The sequence below is a fragment of the Podarcis filfolensis genome (genome assembly GCF_964270895.1).
Source record: "Podarcis filfolensis genome assembly, chromosome: 13".
In the NCBI taxonomy this organism is placed as follows: Eukaryota; Metazoa; Chordata; class Lepidosauria; order Squamata; family Lacertidae; genus Podarcis; species Podarcis filfolensis.
The window spans coordinates 21559813-21581690 of NC_139615.1; the positions used below are offsets into that span (position 1 = coordinate 21559813).

Consider the following 21878-nt stretch of genomic DNA (forward strand, 5'->3'; position numbering starts at 1 on the left):
TGTTATTTAGTCAATATACCCATTAGAATTTATAACTACTGCTAGGGTGTAGTGGTGTTTAAGCTTCAGGGTTCTGGCCTATTTGAAAACTGAATGAACATTTAAATCAGCTGGTGACATTCAAATAATGGAATTTTCAGTGAAAAGAATGTCATGTTTCTCAAGTGAATATTTGCCTTCAGACTCAGGATGGCTACATTTGCTATTTTGCTGCTGACACTGCTTCCTGAAATGACATGCAAGACTCACATGGTGAAGTGTCATGTCCATGATCCACACCTTCCACTTCACAAGTATCACCGGTCAGGAGACCTCATCCTTGGTGGCTTAGCTTCTCACAGCTTCATCATTTCCAATGCATTAGCCTTCACTAAAGAACCCCCACAGGCATTGCCTGAAGAGCTTGCGTAAGGAGTTGCTCTTTCTTTTATCTCTTTTTTCTGTTTTTCTTAGCTTTTTTCTCTGAATATTGAAAGCTATGGCATATGGATTTTTGAACATAGAAAGCATAAAGAATTCAATTAAGGATATGTCCCTTGTTCCCCATAGCAAGATAATAGAATATGATAAATATAAATTTCTTTCACTGACTAATATAGGCTTGCATAGACTAGTTCCATATCTATTTTGAAATCTGTTGTGGTCCATCTTAACAGGGAAAGGAATCTCAGTGATATGTGATAGATTTTGTATTCTTCCTTTATATGTTCCAGAGTTTAAAAAATGTTTTTAACACATAAAAGGGGGTTAATAGGCTTACTGAAAAACAAAAACCAAGCAATTTTGTACACTACCCTGGACTGCATCCACAAATGTGGTTTAAAATACTCTACTATTTCATAAAGCAAACAATGATAAGAAATCAATAATTGTGATTTATAAAATGAGAGATATCTTTTTGATATAGAATGCAATTCGTATTTCAGAGTAGTGACTAAGAATTACCAGCACATCCTAGCTTTGGCATTTGCAGTGAAGGAGATCAATGACAACCCTCAGATCTTACCCAATACCACCTTGGGCTTCCACATATTTGACAGCTATTTCATTGCAAAAGGGACCTATCATGCTACAATGCTGCTAATGTCCAGCCCAAACAGAATGGTCCCCAACTACAAATGTGACATCCATCATCATTTGATAGCAGTCATTGGGGGACTGGACCCCCTAACCTCTCTTCATGCTGCAACAGTCTTGGATATCTATAATATTCCACAGGTATAATGTATCCATCTTGTATTGAGTGATGGAGCAACACGGTCCTTACTCAAAAGGTAACTTGAAATGTTGAATAAAAATGACTGAATATATTCATAAAACTATTCCTATTCTCTCCCCCCCCCCACTGCAATCCCTTTTAGCTTATATATAGCCCTGCTCCAATCATGGAGGATAAAACTCCAGGCCTTTCCTTCTACCAAATGGTCCCACAGGAAGCCCTGCAGTATGAGGGGATTCTCTCCTTACTTCTGCATTTCAGGTGGACCTGGGTTGGACTCCTTACCATGGATCTTGAGAATGGAGAAAGATTTGTTCAAACTGTGGTTCCAATGTTTACTTCTAGTGGCATTTGTTTTGCCTTTATAGAGAGAGTATCCAAATTATCTCTTGTCACTGATCTTAAAGACTTATTACAGCAGGGTGGAAAAATATGTGATAAAGTAATGAGTAGCAAAGCCAATGTGATGAACTTCTACAGAGAATCTTATTCTATGATATTTCTGAGATGGCTTCCATATTTATCTGAGCAAGAAGATGGGAATATTAACCCAAAGGGTACAGTGTGGATATTGACAGCCCAGGTGGAGCTGACTTCTCTCATTTATCAAAGGACTTGGGATAAAGAAATAATCGACGGGGCTCTGTCCTTCGCAATTCACTCCAATGACATATCAGGATTTCAACAATTTACTGCCGCCAGAAAACCTGCCACCTCAAAAGAAGATTATTTCATCAAGGACTTCTGGCAGCAGGCCTTTGCCTGTTCATTTCCAGGTACAGGTGCAGAAGATGTGGATGGGGATATCTGCACTGGAGATGAGAACGTGGGGACTCTTCCTGGGCCTTTCTTTGAAATGAACAAGATTGGCCACAGCTACAGTATCTACATGGCTGTTTATGCCATGGCACATGCTGTTCGTGACATGTTCTCTCTGTGCTGAGCATCATGGATTTAAAGTTGTTGTTTTCCTTCCATGGTTGCATTGCCTGCCATATTTCACCTTGTGGTGCAGAAGCCAAAATATGGTGAATAAAGCATAAGCTTCAATACCACAGCAAGACTTTTATACAGGGGATACGATTTTGAATTTATTGATACGATTTGGAAAAAACACACGAAATAAATACTTTTAATTTGAGGAGAGGCTAATGATGCAGGTTGATTTCCATTCAGTCACCAATCTTTTGGGGGTAAATGTACAAAAGTCTCAGGGTTGTAAACATAACTGCCTCACAAATTTAATACAAGGAGATTGAAATGATGGTGATTGAGTGGGAGTGGAAAATGGCAGCTTTGGGATTGTGCTTCTCAGAAGTGGAGTGAAAAGTTATGGAGCATAAATCCCATCAAAGGAAAATTTAGATGAGAATTTATGGGACTATGCTAAAATTAACCCACATGTGGTATTGAATATCTACTAGACTGTACTACATGAAGTTGATTTTATGCCCACATTGTGTTCGCAGGAATGAAGGCAGAAGGGTGTATGTATGTCTTTATGAAGGAAATTTGCATTTACTAAGGATTTGTGGTGCCGTAGCATAGGATCAACATGGGCATGCAAAATGTTGGCAGAAGGGTGTCTGTGTGCCTTTATGCCGGGAGTATAAGCCCATGTTATAACAGAAGCTGGGAGATGTGTTTTGACTGAAAAAGAAAGCTACAACAATGTAGAGTGTCCAGGGTTTAAATACAGCAGGACACTTCTTTTCTTGGAAACATGGTACCTTTCTTGTTCTTCTTTATAGTGACAGTCTTCAACCTCCAATTTTCACTTTTATTTGGTGTGTACGCTTAATTGGCAACAGTAACACAAAATACTTTCAGTATTATTATTTTCAGCATCTTGTATTGAGTGATGGAGCAACATGGTCCTTACTCCAAAGGTAACTTAAATGTTGAATAAAAATGACTGAATATATTCATAAAACTATTCCTATTCTCTCCCCCCCCCCCCACTGCAATCCCTTTTAGCTTATATATAGCCCTGCTCCAGTCATGGAGGATAAAACTCCAGGCCTTTCCTTCTACCAAATGGTCCCACAGGAAGTCCTGCAGTATAAGGGGATTCTCTCCTTACTTCTGCATTTCAGGTGGACCTGGGTTGGACTTTTTACTATGGATCTTGAGAACGGAGAAAGATTTGTGCAAGCCGTGGTTCCAATGTTTACTTCTAGTGGCATTTGTTTTGCCTTTATAGAGAGAGTATCCAAATTGTCTCTTGTCACTGATCTTAAAGACTTAATACAGCAGGGTGCAAAAATATATGATAAAGTAATGAGTAGCAAAGCCAATGTGATAGTCCTCTATGGAGAATCTTATTCTATGATATTTCTGAGATGGCTTCCATATTTATCTGAGCAAGAAGATGTGAAAAGTAACCCAAAGGGTATAGTGTGGATAATGACAGCCCAGGTGGAGCTGACTTCTCTCGTTTATCAAAGGACTTGGGATAAAGAAATAATCCACGGGGCTCTGTCCTTTGCAATTCATTCCAATGATATATCAGGATTTCAACAATTTACTGCCAGTAGAAAACCTGCCACCTCAAAAGAAGATTATTTCATCAAGGATTTCTGGCAGCAGGCATTTGCCTGTTCATTCCCAAGTACAAGTGCAGAAGATATGGATGGGGATATCTGCACTGGAGATGAGAACGTGGGGACTCTTCCTGGGCCTTTCTTCGAATTGAACATGATTGGCCATAGCTACAGTATCTACATGGCTGTTTATGCCATGGCACATGCTGTTCATGACATGTTCTCATGGAGATTGAAATCAAGAATGTTAAAGGACCAAGGGCAGTTGTCATTTCAAAATCAACAGCCATGGCAGGTAATGAAGCAAATTTTCTCTTGCAATAGGGCACCATATCATGGGTGCTGAAATAGTCCATGGTTTGTTCAATAAATTATCTCCCTGATCTTTTTTGGTTTCTTTGTTTGTTCTTTTTTGAGACTGTTGCCACTGAATATATTTGTAAGACTGATACACATCCTCTTCTTCTCATTTCCTTTTTCAAATATAGTTCCATCATTTCCTCAGAGGTGTATTATTTAATAATAGTGCTGGAGATGAGGTTTCCTTTAACCAGAATGGGGAGTTGAAAGTTGGATTGGATGTTATTAATTGGATTGTTTCCTTAAACCAATCCTTTCATAAAATTAAAGTTGGGAGGATGGATCGCCAGACTTCTTTGCATCAAGTGTTCACCATCCATGAAGATGCTATAACATGGCAAAGGCGGTTTAACAAGGTAGGGAGATTTCCAGTTTGGAATGAACATTGACTTCAGTACTGTTTGTAAACATCATTTCACTTGACCGCAATGATTTTGTGATGTATAAAGAATTCTTGAGCTGGTCAGGGAAATTACACATCATGAACTTATTCACCACGGTAGTGTTACAGATAATTATTATTTTAAGAATTTTTTTTTTTGAGATTTTGATAGATGAATAAATAAATATATTGAATGAATATATAATATATGTGATGAATAAATAAATAAATAAATAAATAAATATGATAAAGAAATATATATGATGAATAAATAAATATATAAATAAATATATTTATTTTTTGCTTTGAATATATGTCAAATGATGATCTTTGGTTGAGATCCAAAGCTTGTCATGCACATTGATTTCATTGTATCAGTTCAGAGCACCCCATCTTTGAATATCACTTAAGATCATCTTCATTCAAAACATTCAAAATTCCATCAATAAGACCAAAGTACAGTAGTACCTCGGGTTACAAACTTCGCCCCAGGATGAGAACGGAAATCGTGTGCCGCGTTGCGGCGTCAGTAGGAGGCCCCATTAGCGAAAGCACACCACAGGTTAAGAACGGACGTCCAGAACGAATTAAGTTCATAACCCGAGGTACCCCTGTATATGTAACCTTTATTCATTTTATTTATGAAATAATCTTCGGCAGCGTGGTTGAAACCAGCTCTATGAAAATGAAGGAAGTCAGAAAACCAGGTAGAATCTCCTCTTTTGTTCCTCACCTTTCCATCAAGTGGAAAACATTATTTCTTGCTTGCCTCTATCAAACCAGAACTTCACTATTTAAAACACTAACTCTATCATCTTCCTAATGCCCAATGAAAAAGGCAATTACAAGCATTTCTTTTTACTTCTTTCCTTCTCAAACAAGAAACCGATTTAGAATTCTTCTCCTGTCCTGTACCTTTTGGTTAAAAAAGGAAATAAAATCTCTCTCTCTCTCTCTCACACACACACACACACATACACACATACACACACACACACACACGTACAGAGAGAGAAAGAGACAGACATAAACACAAGCTAGGGATGGGATGATCTATGCAAATTTGCAAAGAGCAACCATCATATGAAGAATGCATGGTTCTGATTTGCTTATGGTGAGCAGTCAAAAGCCGGCCCTGCAACTGCTTTTTTGTTTGTTTGTGTGCCTTTGAGGCTTCTCCTGCTTAACCTTCTAAGAGAGTAAAAGGAACCAACAATTGCTATGCCTGTCATACTTTAAGACCTTTCCTTTCATTAAGTGTCTTCCCTCTCTGCAGACAAAGTTGGAATCTGCTGCTCGTGGTTTTTATTTCTGGATGTTAGACATGAACATCTAGAAAACATCTCAGTTACAGAAAATGTATTAATGTGATTGTGGGTGACAGGAGAAAGCATGAACCATCCTTGGTGATTGGGGAGGGAGTTGGATTCTTCTCAGGTCTCTGCCCATTTTTCTAGTAACAGGAGTCAACTCTACTGGAACCATAAAGATTCCCAGCTCTATATTTTCTTTTGTTTCATGGATTAGGCAAGGCCTATTTCTGTATGCAGTGAGAGTTGCAGTCCTGGTTCAAGCAAGAAAATGAAGGAGGGGGAGCCATTTTGTTGCTACGATTGCACTCCCTGTCCAGAAGAGAAGATTTCAGACCAGATGGGTAAGCAACATCACATACAGAAATAGGAAGCAGATGGCCAGTAATCCAGAGGAATGGGAATAAGCATAAATATATGCATACAATATGGTTACCGGTTTTATTCTTTTTTAAAAAAAAGAAAAAATGGGGGGGAATGGTAAGTCTGAGTGATGCAGAGGGCCTTGTTGAAGATGCAAAAATCCAACCTGGTTTCCTTGGTGGAATAATTTGCCCTTGTGTTGAATGTGAGCTGATCGGCCCATGTCCTCCTTGCCTCATCTTCATCCCGTGACCTCAGAACAGGCAGAAAGAAGGGTTGGTTTTACCTGTCTTCCTTGTATGAGTTTCTGTGTTTATAAGGAATCTCCTCTTGAAATCTCATTCAGATCCACAAATGCAGTGTGACTAATAGTTTATCAGCTCAACAATAGGGAAGTTGAGATAGGCTTGGAAGATTATGGCCTCTGTGGTTCATATTCACCTTCCCCAAGCCTGTTGTCTCGTAAAAGGAGAACAAGGGGTTTGGCTTCTGGAATCTTTGTTTATATAAAATACACAGTTGCATATAAAAATGTTACATTTACACACACACACACACACACACACACACACATTTTACTTCTGACATACTCTGCCTCTTAGCCTCTGGGTCCTCACGTAGGGTCCAAACAAACTGTCAGCTCAGCTAAAAAAGTCTAGCAATGAGAAGAGATCCTGGAAACAGTGGACATCACCCTAGTCTTATGGACAGGCACAGGGGGGTTGGTTCGGGGTTGGTTCTTCCTCAGGCTCCCCACAACTATTCAGCTGCACACCCAGTTTGAGGAGCAATTGGTTTGTTGAGTTTCCCAGTTGGTCCAAAGGGTGGCGAAAGGGCACCTCTTCACTCACACCCCGTTGATTGATTGATTGATTGAATCTGTATACCCCCCCATACCAAGAGGTCTCTATCTAATTTTTTATTTTTTTATTTTTCTATACCGCTTTATATTTTTAAGAAAAATCTCAAAACGCTTTACAGCTTATTGAATCAATAAAACAGAAATAAAACAATCTGAAGAAAGTTGGATATAGAGTATGCAGTCAAAGCAACATAACAGCAAACGAAAATATTATCTTAATGATTTCAAAGAAAAAACATTTCAAAGGAGGTCAACTGCAGAATACATATTCAACATAGTAGGGCTGGGTGAATGTGGGACCAACCTCCTATGCCAGGTGGAAAGGGCCTTGCAGGGAGCGGCCTTCACACCTTCTTCACCCTCTGTCCTTTTCTCCTCCAGTTGCCGGAGGGAGACAGAGAAAGGTGTGACATCAGAAGAGAGCACAATGTATTAGTTGAGAAGGAAGCTTACATTTTGATTCACCTTTGATTAAGATTTTGTTTTAAAGGCATAAAGAGTAAAGCAAAATTAAAAAGAGCAGAATTCTTTATTGAAATCTCTTGAACCTTCATGATAAACTGCCTTGGCAGAGGAAAATCAGGTCCTGGTGTAAAATTGTCCTAGGTAAAGCACTACATCTGAGGTTTTGTTGTATATATTCAAAAATGCCCAAATCTCATAGATAAATCATTGCTTGGAGTCTCTTGGGATGACAGGATTACATAAACTTTAATCTATGCAACATTAGCATGGATTGTATGGTTTGGGACACCAATATAAACCTCATAACTAATTGCTTCTTCTTCAGATATGAATGACTGTTTTAAATGTCCAGATGAATACTATCCCAACAAAAAACAGGATTTATGTATTCTGAAGGAAATAAGCTTCTTGTCTTATGAAGAACCTTTGGGGATCAGTTTAGCCTCTTTTTCGCTTTCCTCTTCAATCATCACAGCTCTGGTGCTAGGGATGTTTCTGAAGCACCACAACACTCCCATTGTCAAAGCCAACAACCGGGACCTCACCTACATGCTCCTCCTCTCCCTCCTGCTCTGCTTCCTTTGTGCATTGCTATTCATTGGACAGCCTCAGAAGGTGACATGTCTTCTGCGACAACCTGTTTTTGGCATCATCTTCTCCGTGGCTGTTTCTTGTGTGCTGGCAAAAACGATCACAGTGATTCTGGCTTTCATGGCCACCAAACCAGGATCCAGGATGAGGAAATGGGTGGGGAAGAGGCTGGCCAACTCCATTGTGATTTCCTGCTCCTTTATTCAAGCAACCATTTGTATTATGTGGTTGGCATTTTCTCCCCCATTCCCAGATGTCGATAAGCACTCAACTTATGGAGAAATTGTTCTAGAATGCAATGAGGGTTCTGTAACTATGTTTTACTGTGCCCTTGGTTACATGGGCTTTCTGGCTATGGCCAGTTTCAGTGTGGCTTTTCTTGCCAGGAAGTTGCCTGACAGTTTCAATGAAGCCAAGTTCATCACTTTCAGCATGTTGGTCTTTTGCAGTGTTTGGTTATCCTTTATTCCCTCCTACCTGAGCACTAAAGGAAAATACATGGTAGCTGTGGAGATCTTTTCTATCTTAGCCTCCAGTGCTGGGGTGCTGGGGTGCATCTTTTTCCCTAAATGCTATATCATTGTTTTAAGGCCTGAACTGAACGATAAGGAACAGCTGATAAGACGAAAGGCTGGATGAATGTGGGTGTGTTTTGCTCTAGTCTGCACAACCAATGGATATTTGGTTGTTTCGGTGTTTATGAATTTTTTTTTGTAGGTAGATCTGTTCTATTTCAATTTTCTTTGGAGCTCTCTATCTTTTAAACATACATACACACTCTCTTTCCTAAAAAACAAAACCCTTGCACTCTGTAGCAAGATCTCCTTATGTATATACATGTGACCATACACTTGAATTATTTAGAGCAAGTCATCTTGCAACCCATGAACCTATAACACAGAGTTGAGCAGAGTTGTGTAACTTAAACTCTAAGAGTAAGGATTCAGAGAATTTAGCCAAATAATGATTGTGCATGGCCTGGACAGATTTTGCCTGGTGCCTAAAGATATATAATGACGGTAGCAGGTGAGCCACAATGAGGAGAGCACTCCACAAATAGGGAATCACTGCAAAAAAGGCCTGTTCTCGTGTTGCCACCCTCTGGATCTCTTGTGGAGCAGGCACAGGAAGAAGGGCCTCATATGATGAGCACATGGTCTGGGTCAGTTCCTTTGGGGAGAGGCAGTCCTTGTGGCTTTGTGATCCTGAACAACTGAAGGCTTCATTGGAAAAAACAGCACTTTTATTTGGCCTGGAAACTAACGGGTAGTGTGGCAGTTGTGCCATTATTGTTGTTATATGCTCAAACATTCTTGCACCTGTGAGCAACCTGGCCACTGAATTCTACACTAGCTGTAGTTTCCAAACAATCTTCGTAGGCAGACCCTTATATAACACATTGCTGTGATCTCACCTAAAAGTTACCTTTCAAGTACTCATCCAAGCCAAAGCATCCTTTGATACTGAAGTAGATGGAAGGAAAGAGGAAATCTTCAGATGTAACAAACAAGTTTCCTTCTGCAATTACACAGAGGAACCCCAACCTTGACTTTGTAATTATTTCCCTCTGTTATTACAGCAATTACTATTATTAATTATGTTGCATGTTGAACCCCCTGTGGAATTTGAATAGGAAAGAAATTGAAAGTTGTTATTTAGTCAATATACCCATTAGAATTTATAACTACTGCTAGGGTGTAGTGGTGTTTAAGCTTCAGGGTTCTGGCCTATTTGAAAACTGAATGAACATTTAAATCAGCTGGTGACATTCAAATAATGGAATTTTCAGTGAAAAGAATGTCATGTTTCTCAAGTGAATATTTGCCTTCAGACTCAGGATGGCTACATTTGCTATTTTGCTGCTGACACTGCTTCCTGAAATGACATGCAAGACTCACATGGTGAAGTGTCATGTCCATGATCCACACCTTCCACTTCACAAGTATCACCGGTCAGGAGACCTCATCCTTGGTGGCTTAGCTTCTCACAGCTTCATCATTTCCAATGCATTAGCCTTCACTAAAGAACCCCCACAGGCATTGCCTGAAGAGCTTGCGTAAGGAGTTGCTCTTTCTTTTATCTCTTTTTTCTGTTTTTCTTAGCTTTTTTCTCTGAATATTGAAAGCTATGGCATATGGATTTTTGAACATAGAAAGCATAAAGAATTCAATTAAGGATATGTCCCTTGTTCCCCATAGCAAGATAATAGAATATGATAAATATAAATTTCTTTCACTGACTAATATAGGCTTGCATAGACTAGTTCCATATCTATTTTGAAATCTGTTGTGGTCCATCTTAACAGGGAAAGGAATCTCAGTGATATGTGATAGATTTTGTATTCTTCCTTTATATGTTCCAGAGTTTAAAAAATGTTTTTAACACATAAAAGGGGGTTAATAGGCTTACTGAAAAACAAAAACCAAGCAATTTTGTACACTACCCTGGACTGCATCCACAAATGTGGTTTAAAATACTCTACTATTTCATAAAGCAAACAATGATAAGAAATCAATAATTGTGATTTATAAAATGAGAGATATCTTTTTGATATAGAATGCAATTCGTATTTCAGAGTAGTGACTAAGAATTACCAGCACATCCTAGCTTTGGCATTTGCAGTGAAGGAGATCAATGACAACCCTCAGATCTTACCCAATACCACCTTGGGCTTCCACATATTTGACAGCTATTTCATTGCAAAAGGGACCTATCATGCTACAATGCTGCTAATGTCCAGCCCAAACAGAATGGTCCCCAACTACAAATGTGACATCCATCATCATTTGATAGCAGTCATTGGGGGACTGGACCCCCTAACCTCTCTTCATGCTGCAACAGTCTTGGATATCTATAATATTCCACAGGTATAATGTATCCATCTTGTATTGAGTGATGGAGCAACACGGTCCTTACTCAAAAGGTAACTTGAAATGTTGAATAAAAATGACTGAATATATTCATAAAACTATTCCTATTCTCTCCCCCCCCCCACTGCAATCCCTTTTAGCTTATATATAGCCCTGCTCCAATCATGGAGGATAAAACTCCAGGCCTTTCCTTCTACCAAATGGTCCCACAGGAAGCCCTGCAGTATGAGGGGATTCTCTCCTTACTTCTGCATTTCAGGTGGACCTGGGTTGGACTCCTTACCATGGATCTTGAGAATGGAGAAAGATTTGTTCAAACTGTGGTTCCAATGTTTACTTCTAGTGGCATTTGTTTTGCCTTTATAGAGAGAGTATCCAAATTATCTCTTGTCACTGATCTTAAAGACTTATTACAGCAGGGTGGAAAAATATGTGATAAAGTAATGAGTAGCAAAGCCAATGTGATGAACTTCTACAGAGAATCTTATTCTATGATATTTCTGAGATGGCTTCCATATTTATCTGAGCAAGAAGATGGGAATATTAACCCAAAGGGTACAGTGTGGATATTGACAGCCCAGGTGGAGCTGACTTCTCTCATTTATCAAAGGACTTGGGATAAAGAAATAATCGACGGGGCTCTGTCCTTCGCAATTCACTCCAATGACATATCAGGATTTCAACAATTTACTGCCGCCAGAAAACCTGCCACCTCAAAAGAAGATTATTTCATCAAGGACTTCTGGCAGCAGGCCTTTGCCTGTTCATTTCCAGGTACAGGTGCAGAAGATGTGGATGGGGATATCTGCACTAGAGATGAGAACGTGGGGACTCTTCCTGGGCCTTTCTTTGAAATGAACAAGATTGGCCACAGCTACAGTATCTACATGGCTGTTTATGCCATGGCACATGCTGTTCGTGACATGTTCTCTCTGTGCTGAGCATCATGGATTTAAAGTTGTTGTTTTCCTTCCATGGTTGCATTGCCTGCCATATTTCACCTTGTGGTGCAGAAGCCAAAATATGGTGAATAAAGCATAAGCTTCAATACCACAGCAAGACTTTTATACAGGGGATACGATTTTGAATTTATTGATACGATTTGGAAAAAACACACGAAATAAATACTTTTAATTTGAGGAGAGGCTAATGATGCAGGTTGATTTCCATTCAGTCACCAATCTTTTGGGGGTAAATGTACAAAAGTCTCAGGGTTGTAAACATAACTGCCTCACAAATTTAATACAAGGAGATTGAAATGATGGTGATTGAGTGGGAGTGGAAAATGGCAGCTTTGGGATTGTGCTTCTCAGAAGTGGAGTGAAAAGTTATGGAGCATAAATCCCATCAAAGGAAAATTTAGATGAGAATTTATGGGACTATGCTAAAATTAACCCACATGTGGTATTGAATATCTACTAGACTGTACTACATGAAGTTGATTTTATGCCCACATTGTGTTCGCAGGAATGAAGGCAGAAGGGTGTATGTATGTCTTTATGAAGGAAATTTGCATTTACTAAGGATTTGTGGTGCCGTAGCATAGGATCAACATGGGCATGCAAAATGTTGGCAGAAGGGTGTCTGTGTGCCTTTATGCCGGGAGTATAAGCCCATGTTATAACAGAAGCTGGGAGATGTGTTTTGACTGAAAAAGAAAGCTACAACAATGTAGAGTGTCCAGGGTTTAAATACAGCAGGACACTTCTTTTCTTGGAAACATGGTACCTTTCTTGTTCTTCTTTATAGTGACAGTCTTCAACCTCCAATTTTCACTTTTATTTGGTGTGTACGCTTAATTGGCAACAGTAACACAAAATACTTTCAGTATTATTATTTTCAGCATCTTGTATTGAGTGATGGAGCAACATGGTCCTTACTCCAAAGGTAACTTAAATGTTGAATAAAAATGACTGAATATATTCATAAAACTATTCCTATTCTCTCCCCCCCCCCCCACTGCAATCCCTTTTAGCTTATATATAGCCCTGCTCCAGTCATGGAGGATAAAACTCCAGGCCTTTCCTTCTACCAAATGGTCCCACAGGAAGTCCTGCAGTATAAGGGGATTCTCTCCTTACTTCTGCATTTCAGGTGGACCTGGGTTGGACTTTTTACTATGGATCTTGAGAACGGAGAAAGATTTGTGCAAGCCGTGGTTCCAATGTTTACTTCTAGTGGCATTTGTTTTGCCTTTATAGAGAGAGTATCCAAATTGTCTCTTGTCACTGATCTTAAAGACTTAATACAGCAGGGTGCAAAAATATATGATAAATTAATGAGTAGCAAAGCCAATGTGATAGTCCTCTATGGAGAATCTTATTCTATGATATTTCTGAGATGGCTTCCATATTTATCTGAGCAAGAAGATGTGAAAAGTAACCCAAAGGGTATAGTGTGGATAATGACAGCCCAGGTGGAGCTGACTTCTCTCGTTTATCAAAGGACTTGGGATAAAGAAATAATCCACGGGGCTCTGTCCTTTGCAATTCATTCCAATGATATATCAGGATTTCAACAATTTACTGCCAGTAGAAAACCTGCCACCTCAAAAGAAGATTATTTCATCAAGGATTTCTGGCAGCAGGCATTTGCCTGTTCATTCCCAAGTACAAGTGCAGAAGATATGGATGGGGATATCTGCACTGGAGATGAGAACGTGGGGACTCTTCCTGGGCCTTTCTTCGAATTGAACATGATTGGCCATAGCTACAGTATCTACATGGCTGTTTATGCCATGGCACATGCTGTTCATGACATGTTCTCATGGAGATTGAAATCAAGAATGTTAAAGGACCAAGGGCAGTTGTCATTTCAAAATCAACAGCCATGGCAGGTAATGAAGCAAATTTTCTCTTGCAATAGGGCACCATATCATGGGTGCTGAAATAGTCCATGGTTTGTTCAATAAATTATCTCCCTGATCTTTTTTGGTTTCTTTGTTTGTTCTTTTTTGAGACTGTTGCCACTGAATATATTTGTAAGACTGATACACATCCTCTTCTTCTCATTTCCTTTTTCAAATATAGTTCCATCATTTCCTCAGAGGTGTATTATTTAATAATAGTGCTGGAGATGAGGTTTCCTTTAACCAGAATGGGGAGTTGAAAGTTGGATTGGATGTTATTAATTGGATTGTTTCCTTAAACCAATCCTTTCATAAAATTAAAGTTGGGAGGATGGATCGCCAGACTTCTTTGCATCAAGTGTTCACCATCCATGAAGATGCTATAACATGGCAAAGGCGGTTTAACAAGGTAGGGAGATTTCCAGTTTGGAATGAACATTGACTTCAGTACTGTTTGTAAACATCATTTCACTTGACCGCAATGATTTTGTGATGTATAAAGAATTCTTGAGCTGGTCAGGGAAATTACACATCATGAACTTATTCACCACGGTAGTGTTACAGATAATTATTATTTTAAGAATTTTTTTTTTGAGATTTTGATAGATGAATAAATAAATATATTGAATGAATATATAATATATGTGATGAATAAATAAATAAATAAATAAATAAATATGATAAAGAAATATATATGATGAATAAATAAATATATAAATAAATATATTTATTTTTTGCTTTGAATATATGTCAAATGATGATCTTTGGTTGAGATCCAAAGCTTGTCATGCACATTGATTTCATTGTATCAGTTCAGAGCACCCCATCTTTGAATATCACTTAAGATCATCTTCATTCAAAACATTCAAAATTCCATCAATAAGACCAAAGTACAGTAGTACCTCGGGTTACAAACTTCGCCCCAGGATGAGAACGGAAATCGTGTGCCGCGTTGCGGCGTCAGTAGGAGGCCCCATTAGCGAAAGCACACCACAGGTTAAGAACGGACGTCCAGAACGAATTAAGTTCATAACCCGAGGTACCCCTGTATATGTAACCTTTATTCATTTTATTTATGAAATAATCTTCGGCAGCGTGGTTGAAACCAGCTCTATGAAAATGAAGGAAGTCAGAAAACCAGGTAGAATCTCCTCTTTTGTTCCTCACCTTTCCATCAAGTGGAAAACATTATTTCTTGCTTGCCTCTATCAAACCAGAACTTCACTATTTAAAACACTAACTCTATCATCTTCCTAATGCCCAATGAAAAAGGCAATTACAAGCATTTCTTTTTACTTCTTTCCTTCTCAAACAAGAAACCGATTTAGAATTCTTCTCCTGTCCTGTACCTTTTGGTTAAAAAAGGAAATAAAATCTCTCTCTCTCTCTCTCTCTCTCTCACACACACACACACATACACACATACACACACACACACACGTACAGAGAGAGAAAGAGACAGACATAAACACAAGCTAGGGATGGGATGATCTATGCAAATTTGCAAAGAGCAACCATCATATGAAGAATGCATGGTTCTGATTTGCTTATGGTGAGCAGTCAAAAGCCGGCCCTGCAACTGCTTTTTTGTTTGTTTGTGTGCCTTTGAGGCTTCTCCTGCTTAACCTTCTAAGAGAGTAAAAGGAACCAACAATTGCTATGCCTGTCATACTTTAAGACCTTTCCTTTCATTAAGTGTCTTCCCTCTCTGCAGACAAAGTTGGAATCTGCTGCTCGTGGTTTTTATTTCTGGATGTTAGACATGAACATCTAGAAAACATCTCAGTTACAGAAAATGTATTAATGTGATTGTGGGTGACAGGAGAAAGCATGAACCATCCTTGGTGATTGGGGAGGGAGTTGGATTCTTCTCAGGTCTCTGCCCACTTTTCTAGTAACAGGAGTCAGCTCTACTGGAACCATAAAGATTCCCAGCTCTACATTTAATTTTGTTTCATGGATTAGGCAAGACCTATTTCTGTATGCAGTGAGAGTTGCAGTCCTGGTTCAAGCAAGAAAATGAAGGAGGGGGAGCCATTTTGTTGCTACGATTGCACTCCCTGTCCAGAAGAGAAGATTTCGGACCAGATGGGTAAGCAATATCACATACAGAAATAGGAAGCAGATGGCCAGTAATCCAGAGGAATGGGAATAAGCATAAATATATGCATACAATATGGTTACAGGTTTTATTCTTTTTATTAAAAAAATATATTTTTTTGAGGTGGGGAATGGTAAATCTGAGTGATGCAGATCTTGTTGAAGATGCAAAAATCCAACCTGGTTTCCTTGGCGGAATAATTTGCCCTTGTGTTGAATGTAAGTTGATTGGTCCACGGCCTCCTTGCCTCATCTTCATCCCGTGACCTCAGAACTGGCAAAAAGAGGGGTTGGTTTTACCTGTCTTCCTTGTATGAGTTTCTGTGTTTATAAGCAATCTCCTCCTTGTAGTCTCATTCAGATCCACAAATGCAGTGTGGCTAATAGTTTATCCACTCAGCTATAGGGAAGTTGAGATGGGCTTGCAAGATTATGGCCTCTGTGGTTGATAATCACCTTCCACAATCCTGTTGTCTCGTAATAGGAGAACAAGGGGTTTGGCTTCTGGAAACTTTGTTTATATAAAATACACAATTGCATATAAAAATGTTACATTTACACACACATACAAGCGCGCGCACACACACACACACACACACACTCACACATTTTCTTTCTGACATTCCCTGCCTCTCAGCCTCTGGGTTCTCACCTAGGATCCATGCAAACTCTCACCTCAACTAAAAAAGTCTAGCAATGAGAAGAGTTCCTGGAAATAGTGGACATCACCCTAGTCTCTTGTTTCTTATGGGCAGGCAGAGGGGAGTTGGTTCTTCCTCAGGCTGCCCTCAGCTGTGTCCCATTCAGCTGCACACCCAGTTCCAGGAGCAACAGGTTTGTTGAGTTTCCCAGGTGGTCCAAAGGGTGGGGAAAGGGCACCTCTTCACTCACACCCCGTTGAATGACTGATTAAATAAATGAATCTGTACACCCCCTATACCCAGAGGTCTCTTCCTTTTTTTCCTTCTGTACCGCTTTATATTTTTAAGAAAAATCTAAAAAAGGCTTTACAGCTTATTAAATCAATAAAATATAAATAAAACAATCTGAAGAAAGTCAAATATACAGTATGAAGTCAAAGAAACATAACAGAAAACTAAAATATTATCTTAATGATTTCAAAGAAAACATTTGAAAGGAGGTCAACTACGGAATACATATTTAACATAGTAGGGCTGGGTGAATGTGGACCCCACCTCCTAGGCAAGGTGGAAAGGGCCTTGCAGGGAGCAGCCTTCATGCCTCCTTCACCCTCTGTCCTTTTCTTCTCCAGCTGCTGGAGGGAGAGAGAGAGAGAGAGAGGTGTGACATCAGGAGAGAGCACAATGTATTCATTGAGAAGAAAGTTTACATTCTAATTCACCTTAGATTAAGATTTTTTTTTAATGGCATAAAGAGTAAACCAAAACAAAAAAAGAGCAGAATGCTTTAATGAAATCTCTTGAACATTCATGATAAACTGCCTTGGCAGAGGAAAATCAGGACCTGGTGTAACATTGTCCTTGGTAAAGCACTACATCTGAGGTTTTGTTGTATATATTCAAATATGCCCAATTCTCATATATAAATCATTGCTTAGAGTCTGTTGGGATGACAGGACTACATAAACTTTAATCTATGCAACATTACCATGGATTGTATGGTTTGGGACACCAATATAAACCTCATAACTAATTGCTTCTTCTTCAGATATGAATGACTGTTTTAAATGTCCAGATGAATACTATCCCAACAAAAAACAGGATTTATGTATTCTGAAGGAAATAAGCTTCTTGTCTTATGAAGAACCTTTGGGGATCAGTTTAGCCTCTTTTTCTCTTTCCTCTTCAATCATCACAGCTCTGGTGCTAGGGATGTTTCTGAAGCACCACAACACTCCCATTGTCAAAGCCAACAACCGGGACCTCACCTACATGCTCCTCCTCTCCCTCCTGCTCTGCTTCCTTTGTGCATTGCTATTCATTGGACAGCCTCAGAAGGTGACATGTCTTCTGCGACAACCTGTTTTTGGCATCATCTTCTCCGTGGCTGTTTCTTGTGTGCTGGCAAAAACGATCACAGTGATTCTGGCTTTCATGGCCACCAAACCAGGATCCAGGATGAGGAAATGGGTGGGGAAGAGGCTGGCCAACTCCATTGTGATTTCCTGCTCCTTTATTCAAGCAACCATTTGTATTATGTGGTTGGCATTTTCTCCCCCATTCCCAGATGTCGATAAGCACTCAACTTATGGAGAAATTGTTCTAGAATGCAATGAGGGTTCTGTAACTATGTTTTACTGTGTCCTTGGTTACATGGGCTTTCTGGCTATGGCCAGTTTCAGTGTGGCTTTTCTTGCCAGGAAGTTGCCTGACAGTTTCAATGAAGCCAAGTTCATCACTTTCAGCATGTTGGTCTTTTGCAGTGTTTGGTTATCCTTTATTCCCTCCTACCTGAGCACTAAAGGAAAATACATAGTAGCTGTGGAGATCTTTTCTATCTTAGCCTCCAGTGCTGGGGTGCTGGGGTGCATCTTTTTCCCTAAATGCTATATCATTGTTTTAAGGCCTCGACTGAATGATAAGAAACAACTGATAAGACGAAAGGCTGGATGAATGTGTGGGTGTGTTTTTCTCTAGTCTGAACAACCAATGGATATTTGATTGTTTGGGTGTTTATGAATTATTTTCTTGGTTAATTTGTTCTATCTCAATTTTCTGTGGACCTCTCTATCTTTTAAACATAAAAACAAAACATAAAAACAAAACCCTTGCACTCTGAAGCAATATCTCCATATTCTGCGGACCGTGCATCAGTGCCCTATTTGTCTTGCCAAAGGCTAAGGGATTCTTCTTCTGGCATTCAGAAGCAAGAAAAGACACAAGTGGTGAAGGAGGGATTTGAGGCTACAGATTGAAAGGACTCAGAAGCCGGATTGCTGCCAATTAGGCTTTGCTCTTCTAAAAGTAAAGGAATCACTCTGCCCTCCAACTTCATTGATGATCCCTCCCACCACATTTCTGCCACAGTCCCTCTTTAGAAAGTGTCCCCCTCCCACAACCTGCAGTATGTGCTATTTAGTTGCCTTCAAATCTTCAGCATAGTGCTCCTAAAACATGTTTAAGTGTACATTAACTACATACTATGATGTTGTACGTCTGAAACCTTGCTGTCTTCCTCACCAAGCCAAAGCATCATTTGATGATCAGCTAGGTGGAAGGCATCGGGGAATCTACGGATGTAACAAACAAGTTACCTTCTGCAATTACACAGAGGAACCCCAAACTTGACTTTGCAATTATTTCCCTCTGTCATTACAGCAATGATTATAATTAATTATGTTGCATGCTGAATCCCTGTGGAATTCAAACAGGAAAGAAATGAAAGTTGTTATTTAGTAAATATACCCATTAGAATGTATAACTACTACTAGGTGGTATTTATAGATGAAAATACTGGAATCTGTGTCCAGAATTGTTTGTACTGAGAATGAAGGTAGTAATGGTGTTGCCATTGATACTGATGCTGCCTCAGACAGTATGTAAGGCTTCTGTTGCTAAATGCAGGATCCAGCATCCTCAACCCTTTTTTCACCAGTATTATCAGCAGGAAGATCTAATTTTGGGTGGCATTGTTACTCAGAATATTGTTAAGGAATCTCATATCCAGTTCTTCAAGAGGGATCCTATTGAGACTGAATTTCTACCACTCAGGTAAGGAATTATTGTGGGTTGCCTACAAACTAAGCCACACTTTAGTCCTATTGGTCCTATTATTAATAAGTGTGTGTGTGTGTGTGTGTGTGTGTGTGTGCAGCTTCTGGAAAGATCCTCTCCCTGGTCCCAACTCAGCAGATTTCTGATGCAGACATGATCGTTATAGATAGACAGACTTCTATGATCATCCTTCAAGCGTCTATTAACTACATAATTTCTGTTGTTTACAAACTTAATAAAAGTACAATCTAAGGTATAACTAAATGAATTATATATAAAACTTATAACTAAAACTAAAAGCAGTTTAGTTTATAACCAAACCAGTTATAAGCCATTCAAATCAACAAAAAGAATACTTTCTGATTTGCCATCATAGACATAAAAGCATAAATGTAAATTCAATTCAGCACAAAATTATATTATCCTACCTTATGGCCCAGACCCCAGGTTCTCGAGGCTTCCCAAAACAAAACACAGCAGCTGCATCTGTCATGACTATCCAAGATCTAACAAAGCAATATTAACACATGTAGTTGGTTTCTACTGCTGGGGGTTATTATTTTTATTTTATTCATTACATTTCTATACTGTCCCTCATCCGAAGATCACAGGGCGGCTTACAATATATAACTGCAAAACTATTTTCACAATATGAACATTGGGAATTGTACTTCAAAGTCTGCCACCTTTACATATAATGTGTTATGAATTCATACCAGAAACATCTGGCCTTATATTACTCCCCTGTGTGGGTTTCATTGTGATTTTTGGGACTGCCTGGAAGTTCATCAAGGACCCCTAGCACAACATGTACAACTGTTGAAGAACCTCTAGTACTGAATATGAACAATTTCAGCTCATCTTTTCTGTGTTTCTGTATATCTCAGCATGTGTGAAGTATTAAAATGGCACTGTCTAATGCACTGCTTGTAAGAGAAGGGTGTAAATTAAAAAACAATAAGAAGCCCCTGAGTTTGTGTGTATTCCTCTGATTTGGAGTAATATCATTATTTTTAACCTACTCAACTCCAGATATAAGCATTTTGAGCATAGTGTAGATAGCAGCACATTCTGAAAACTGATAGGACTCTGAATGTCTGTATCCTTTATGGTCCGTTATAAGAATTGTCTTTTAACATACAGCATATGCAAATTCATATAAACCTTTGTAATTAAGATATACACTACACTGCCACTAGTTTTATGAAGTGTTGTGACAAAAAAGATGTATATCTCATTATAGGGTGGTGACTAAGAACTACCAGCACCTCCTGGCTTTGGTATATGCTATAAAGGAGATCAATGAAAATTCTCAGATCTTACCAAATATCACCCTCGGATTCAGTATCTATGACAGCTATTTTGAAGGCAAGTGGATCTATCAGGCCACAATGCAACTTATTTCTACAAGAAACCGATTATTCCCCAACTACAAGTGTGATAGCCAGGACAATATAATAGCTGTTATTGGGGCACTTTTCTCACTAGGTTCTGAGGAGATGTCAAATATTTTGAGCATCTACAAGATTCCACAGGTATGATACCTGTTGATTTCTTGTGGGAATGTTCAGGTGTGACTATTACTACCACTGCTGCTGCTATTAATTTAGGACTAGCTTCTTTACTCCTGCATGTATTTAGAGAATATGAATGTCAGAACTGGAGTTTTTGAGATATATACATTTTGTTCACTCTCCTTGTATTTCATGTTAGGGCAAACTATCCTGGATCATAAGGCATAAACACGTTTAATGTGTAGAGGAATGCTGGGCCAAGAAGCCCAAATGGACAATGTTCTCCTATTTATTTTAGCTATAATTAATACATTTTTGTCAAGTGTATATCTGGTGAAGGAAAACAGAATAGAAATAAAACATACAAATTCTTGCATAGATGCGACTGATAATGAGCAAAGCAGTTCTTAAATTTCCATTCTTGGCAGGGACACCAACTATAGAGGACCCTGGGGCTCAGCACCCACACTGCAGGGCCCCTGACGCAACTTCTGGTGCCTCGCGGAGCACCGGAAGTCATTTCTGATGATGTGCGAGACCACAGAGGTGCTGTTTGAGGCTGTTTGAGTGCCATTGGAAGTCAGGTTTCAAGACACCATGATACCTCGGACATTATCTCCAAGGCCTCGCGATATCTTGGAGATACTGTCTGAGGCCTTGCAAGACCTCAGAACCTCAGGTTCTGCAGCTAAGGGGCACATGATGCCGTGACATTGTCATGTCAGGGCACACGTGCTGGGGACCCATAACCCAGGG

General features: G+C 39.3%; 4 protein-coding genes across 6 annotated transcripts in view; 3 read left to right on the forward strand and 1 right to left on the reverse strand.

Moving 5' to 3' along the window:
* The window catches only part of LOC310746579 (vomeronasal type-2 receptor 26-like), a 239622-nt gene that overhangs the window by 18965 nt on the left and 198779 nt on the right, over nucleotides 1-21878 (reverse strand). The window lies entirely within an intron of this gene.
* On the forward strand, nucleotides 7339-8749 carry LOC310746596 (vomeronasal type-2 receptor 26-like). Its single transcript, XM_083580524.1, has one exon. The coding sequence runs from the start codon at nucleotides 7832-7834 to the stop codon at nucleotides 8732-8734; it is 903 nt and encodes a 300-aa protein (XP_083436650.1). The 5' UTR covers nucleotides 7339-7831; the 3' UTR covers nucleotides 8735-8749.
* LOC310748566 (vomeronasal type-2 receptor 26-like) lies at nucleotides 9934-18507 on the forward strand (the record flags this gene model as incomplete). Its single annotated transcript, XM_083584418.1, has 6 exons — nucleotides 9934-10151; nucleotides 11225-11899; nucleotides 13060-13831; nucleotides 13995-14222; nucleotides 15779-15905; nucleotides 17603-18507. The coding sequence occupies 6 exons, from the start codon at nucleotides 9934-9936 to the stop codon at nucleotides 18505-18507; spliced, it is 2925 nt and encodes a 974-aa protein (XP_083440544.1).
* Nucleotides 19394-21878, forward strand: part of LOC310748567 (vomeronasal type-2 receptor 26-like) — a gene marked incomplete at its 5' end in the record, with an annotated part of 7217 nt that continues 4732 nt past the window's right edge. The window contains 2 exons of the mRNA XM_083584419.1: nucleotides 19394-19605; nucleotides 20852-21143. Coding sequence (XP_083440545.1) covers nucleotides 19394-19605; nucleotides 20852-21143 — 504 coding nt within the window. The remainder of the gene's footprint in view (nucleotides 19606-20851; nucleotides 21144-21878) is intronic.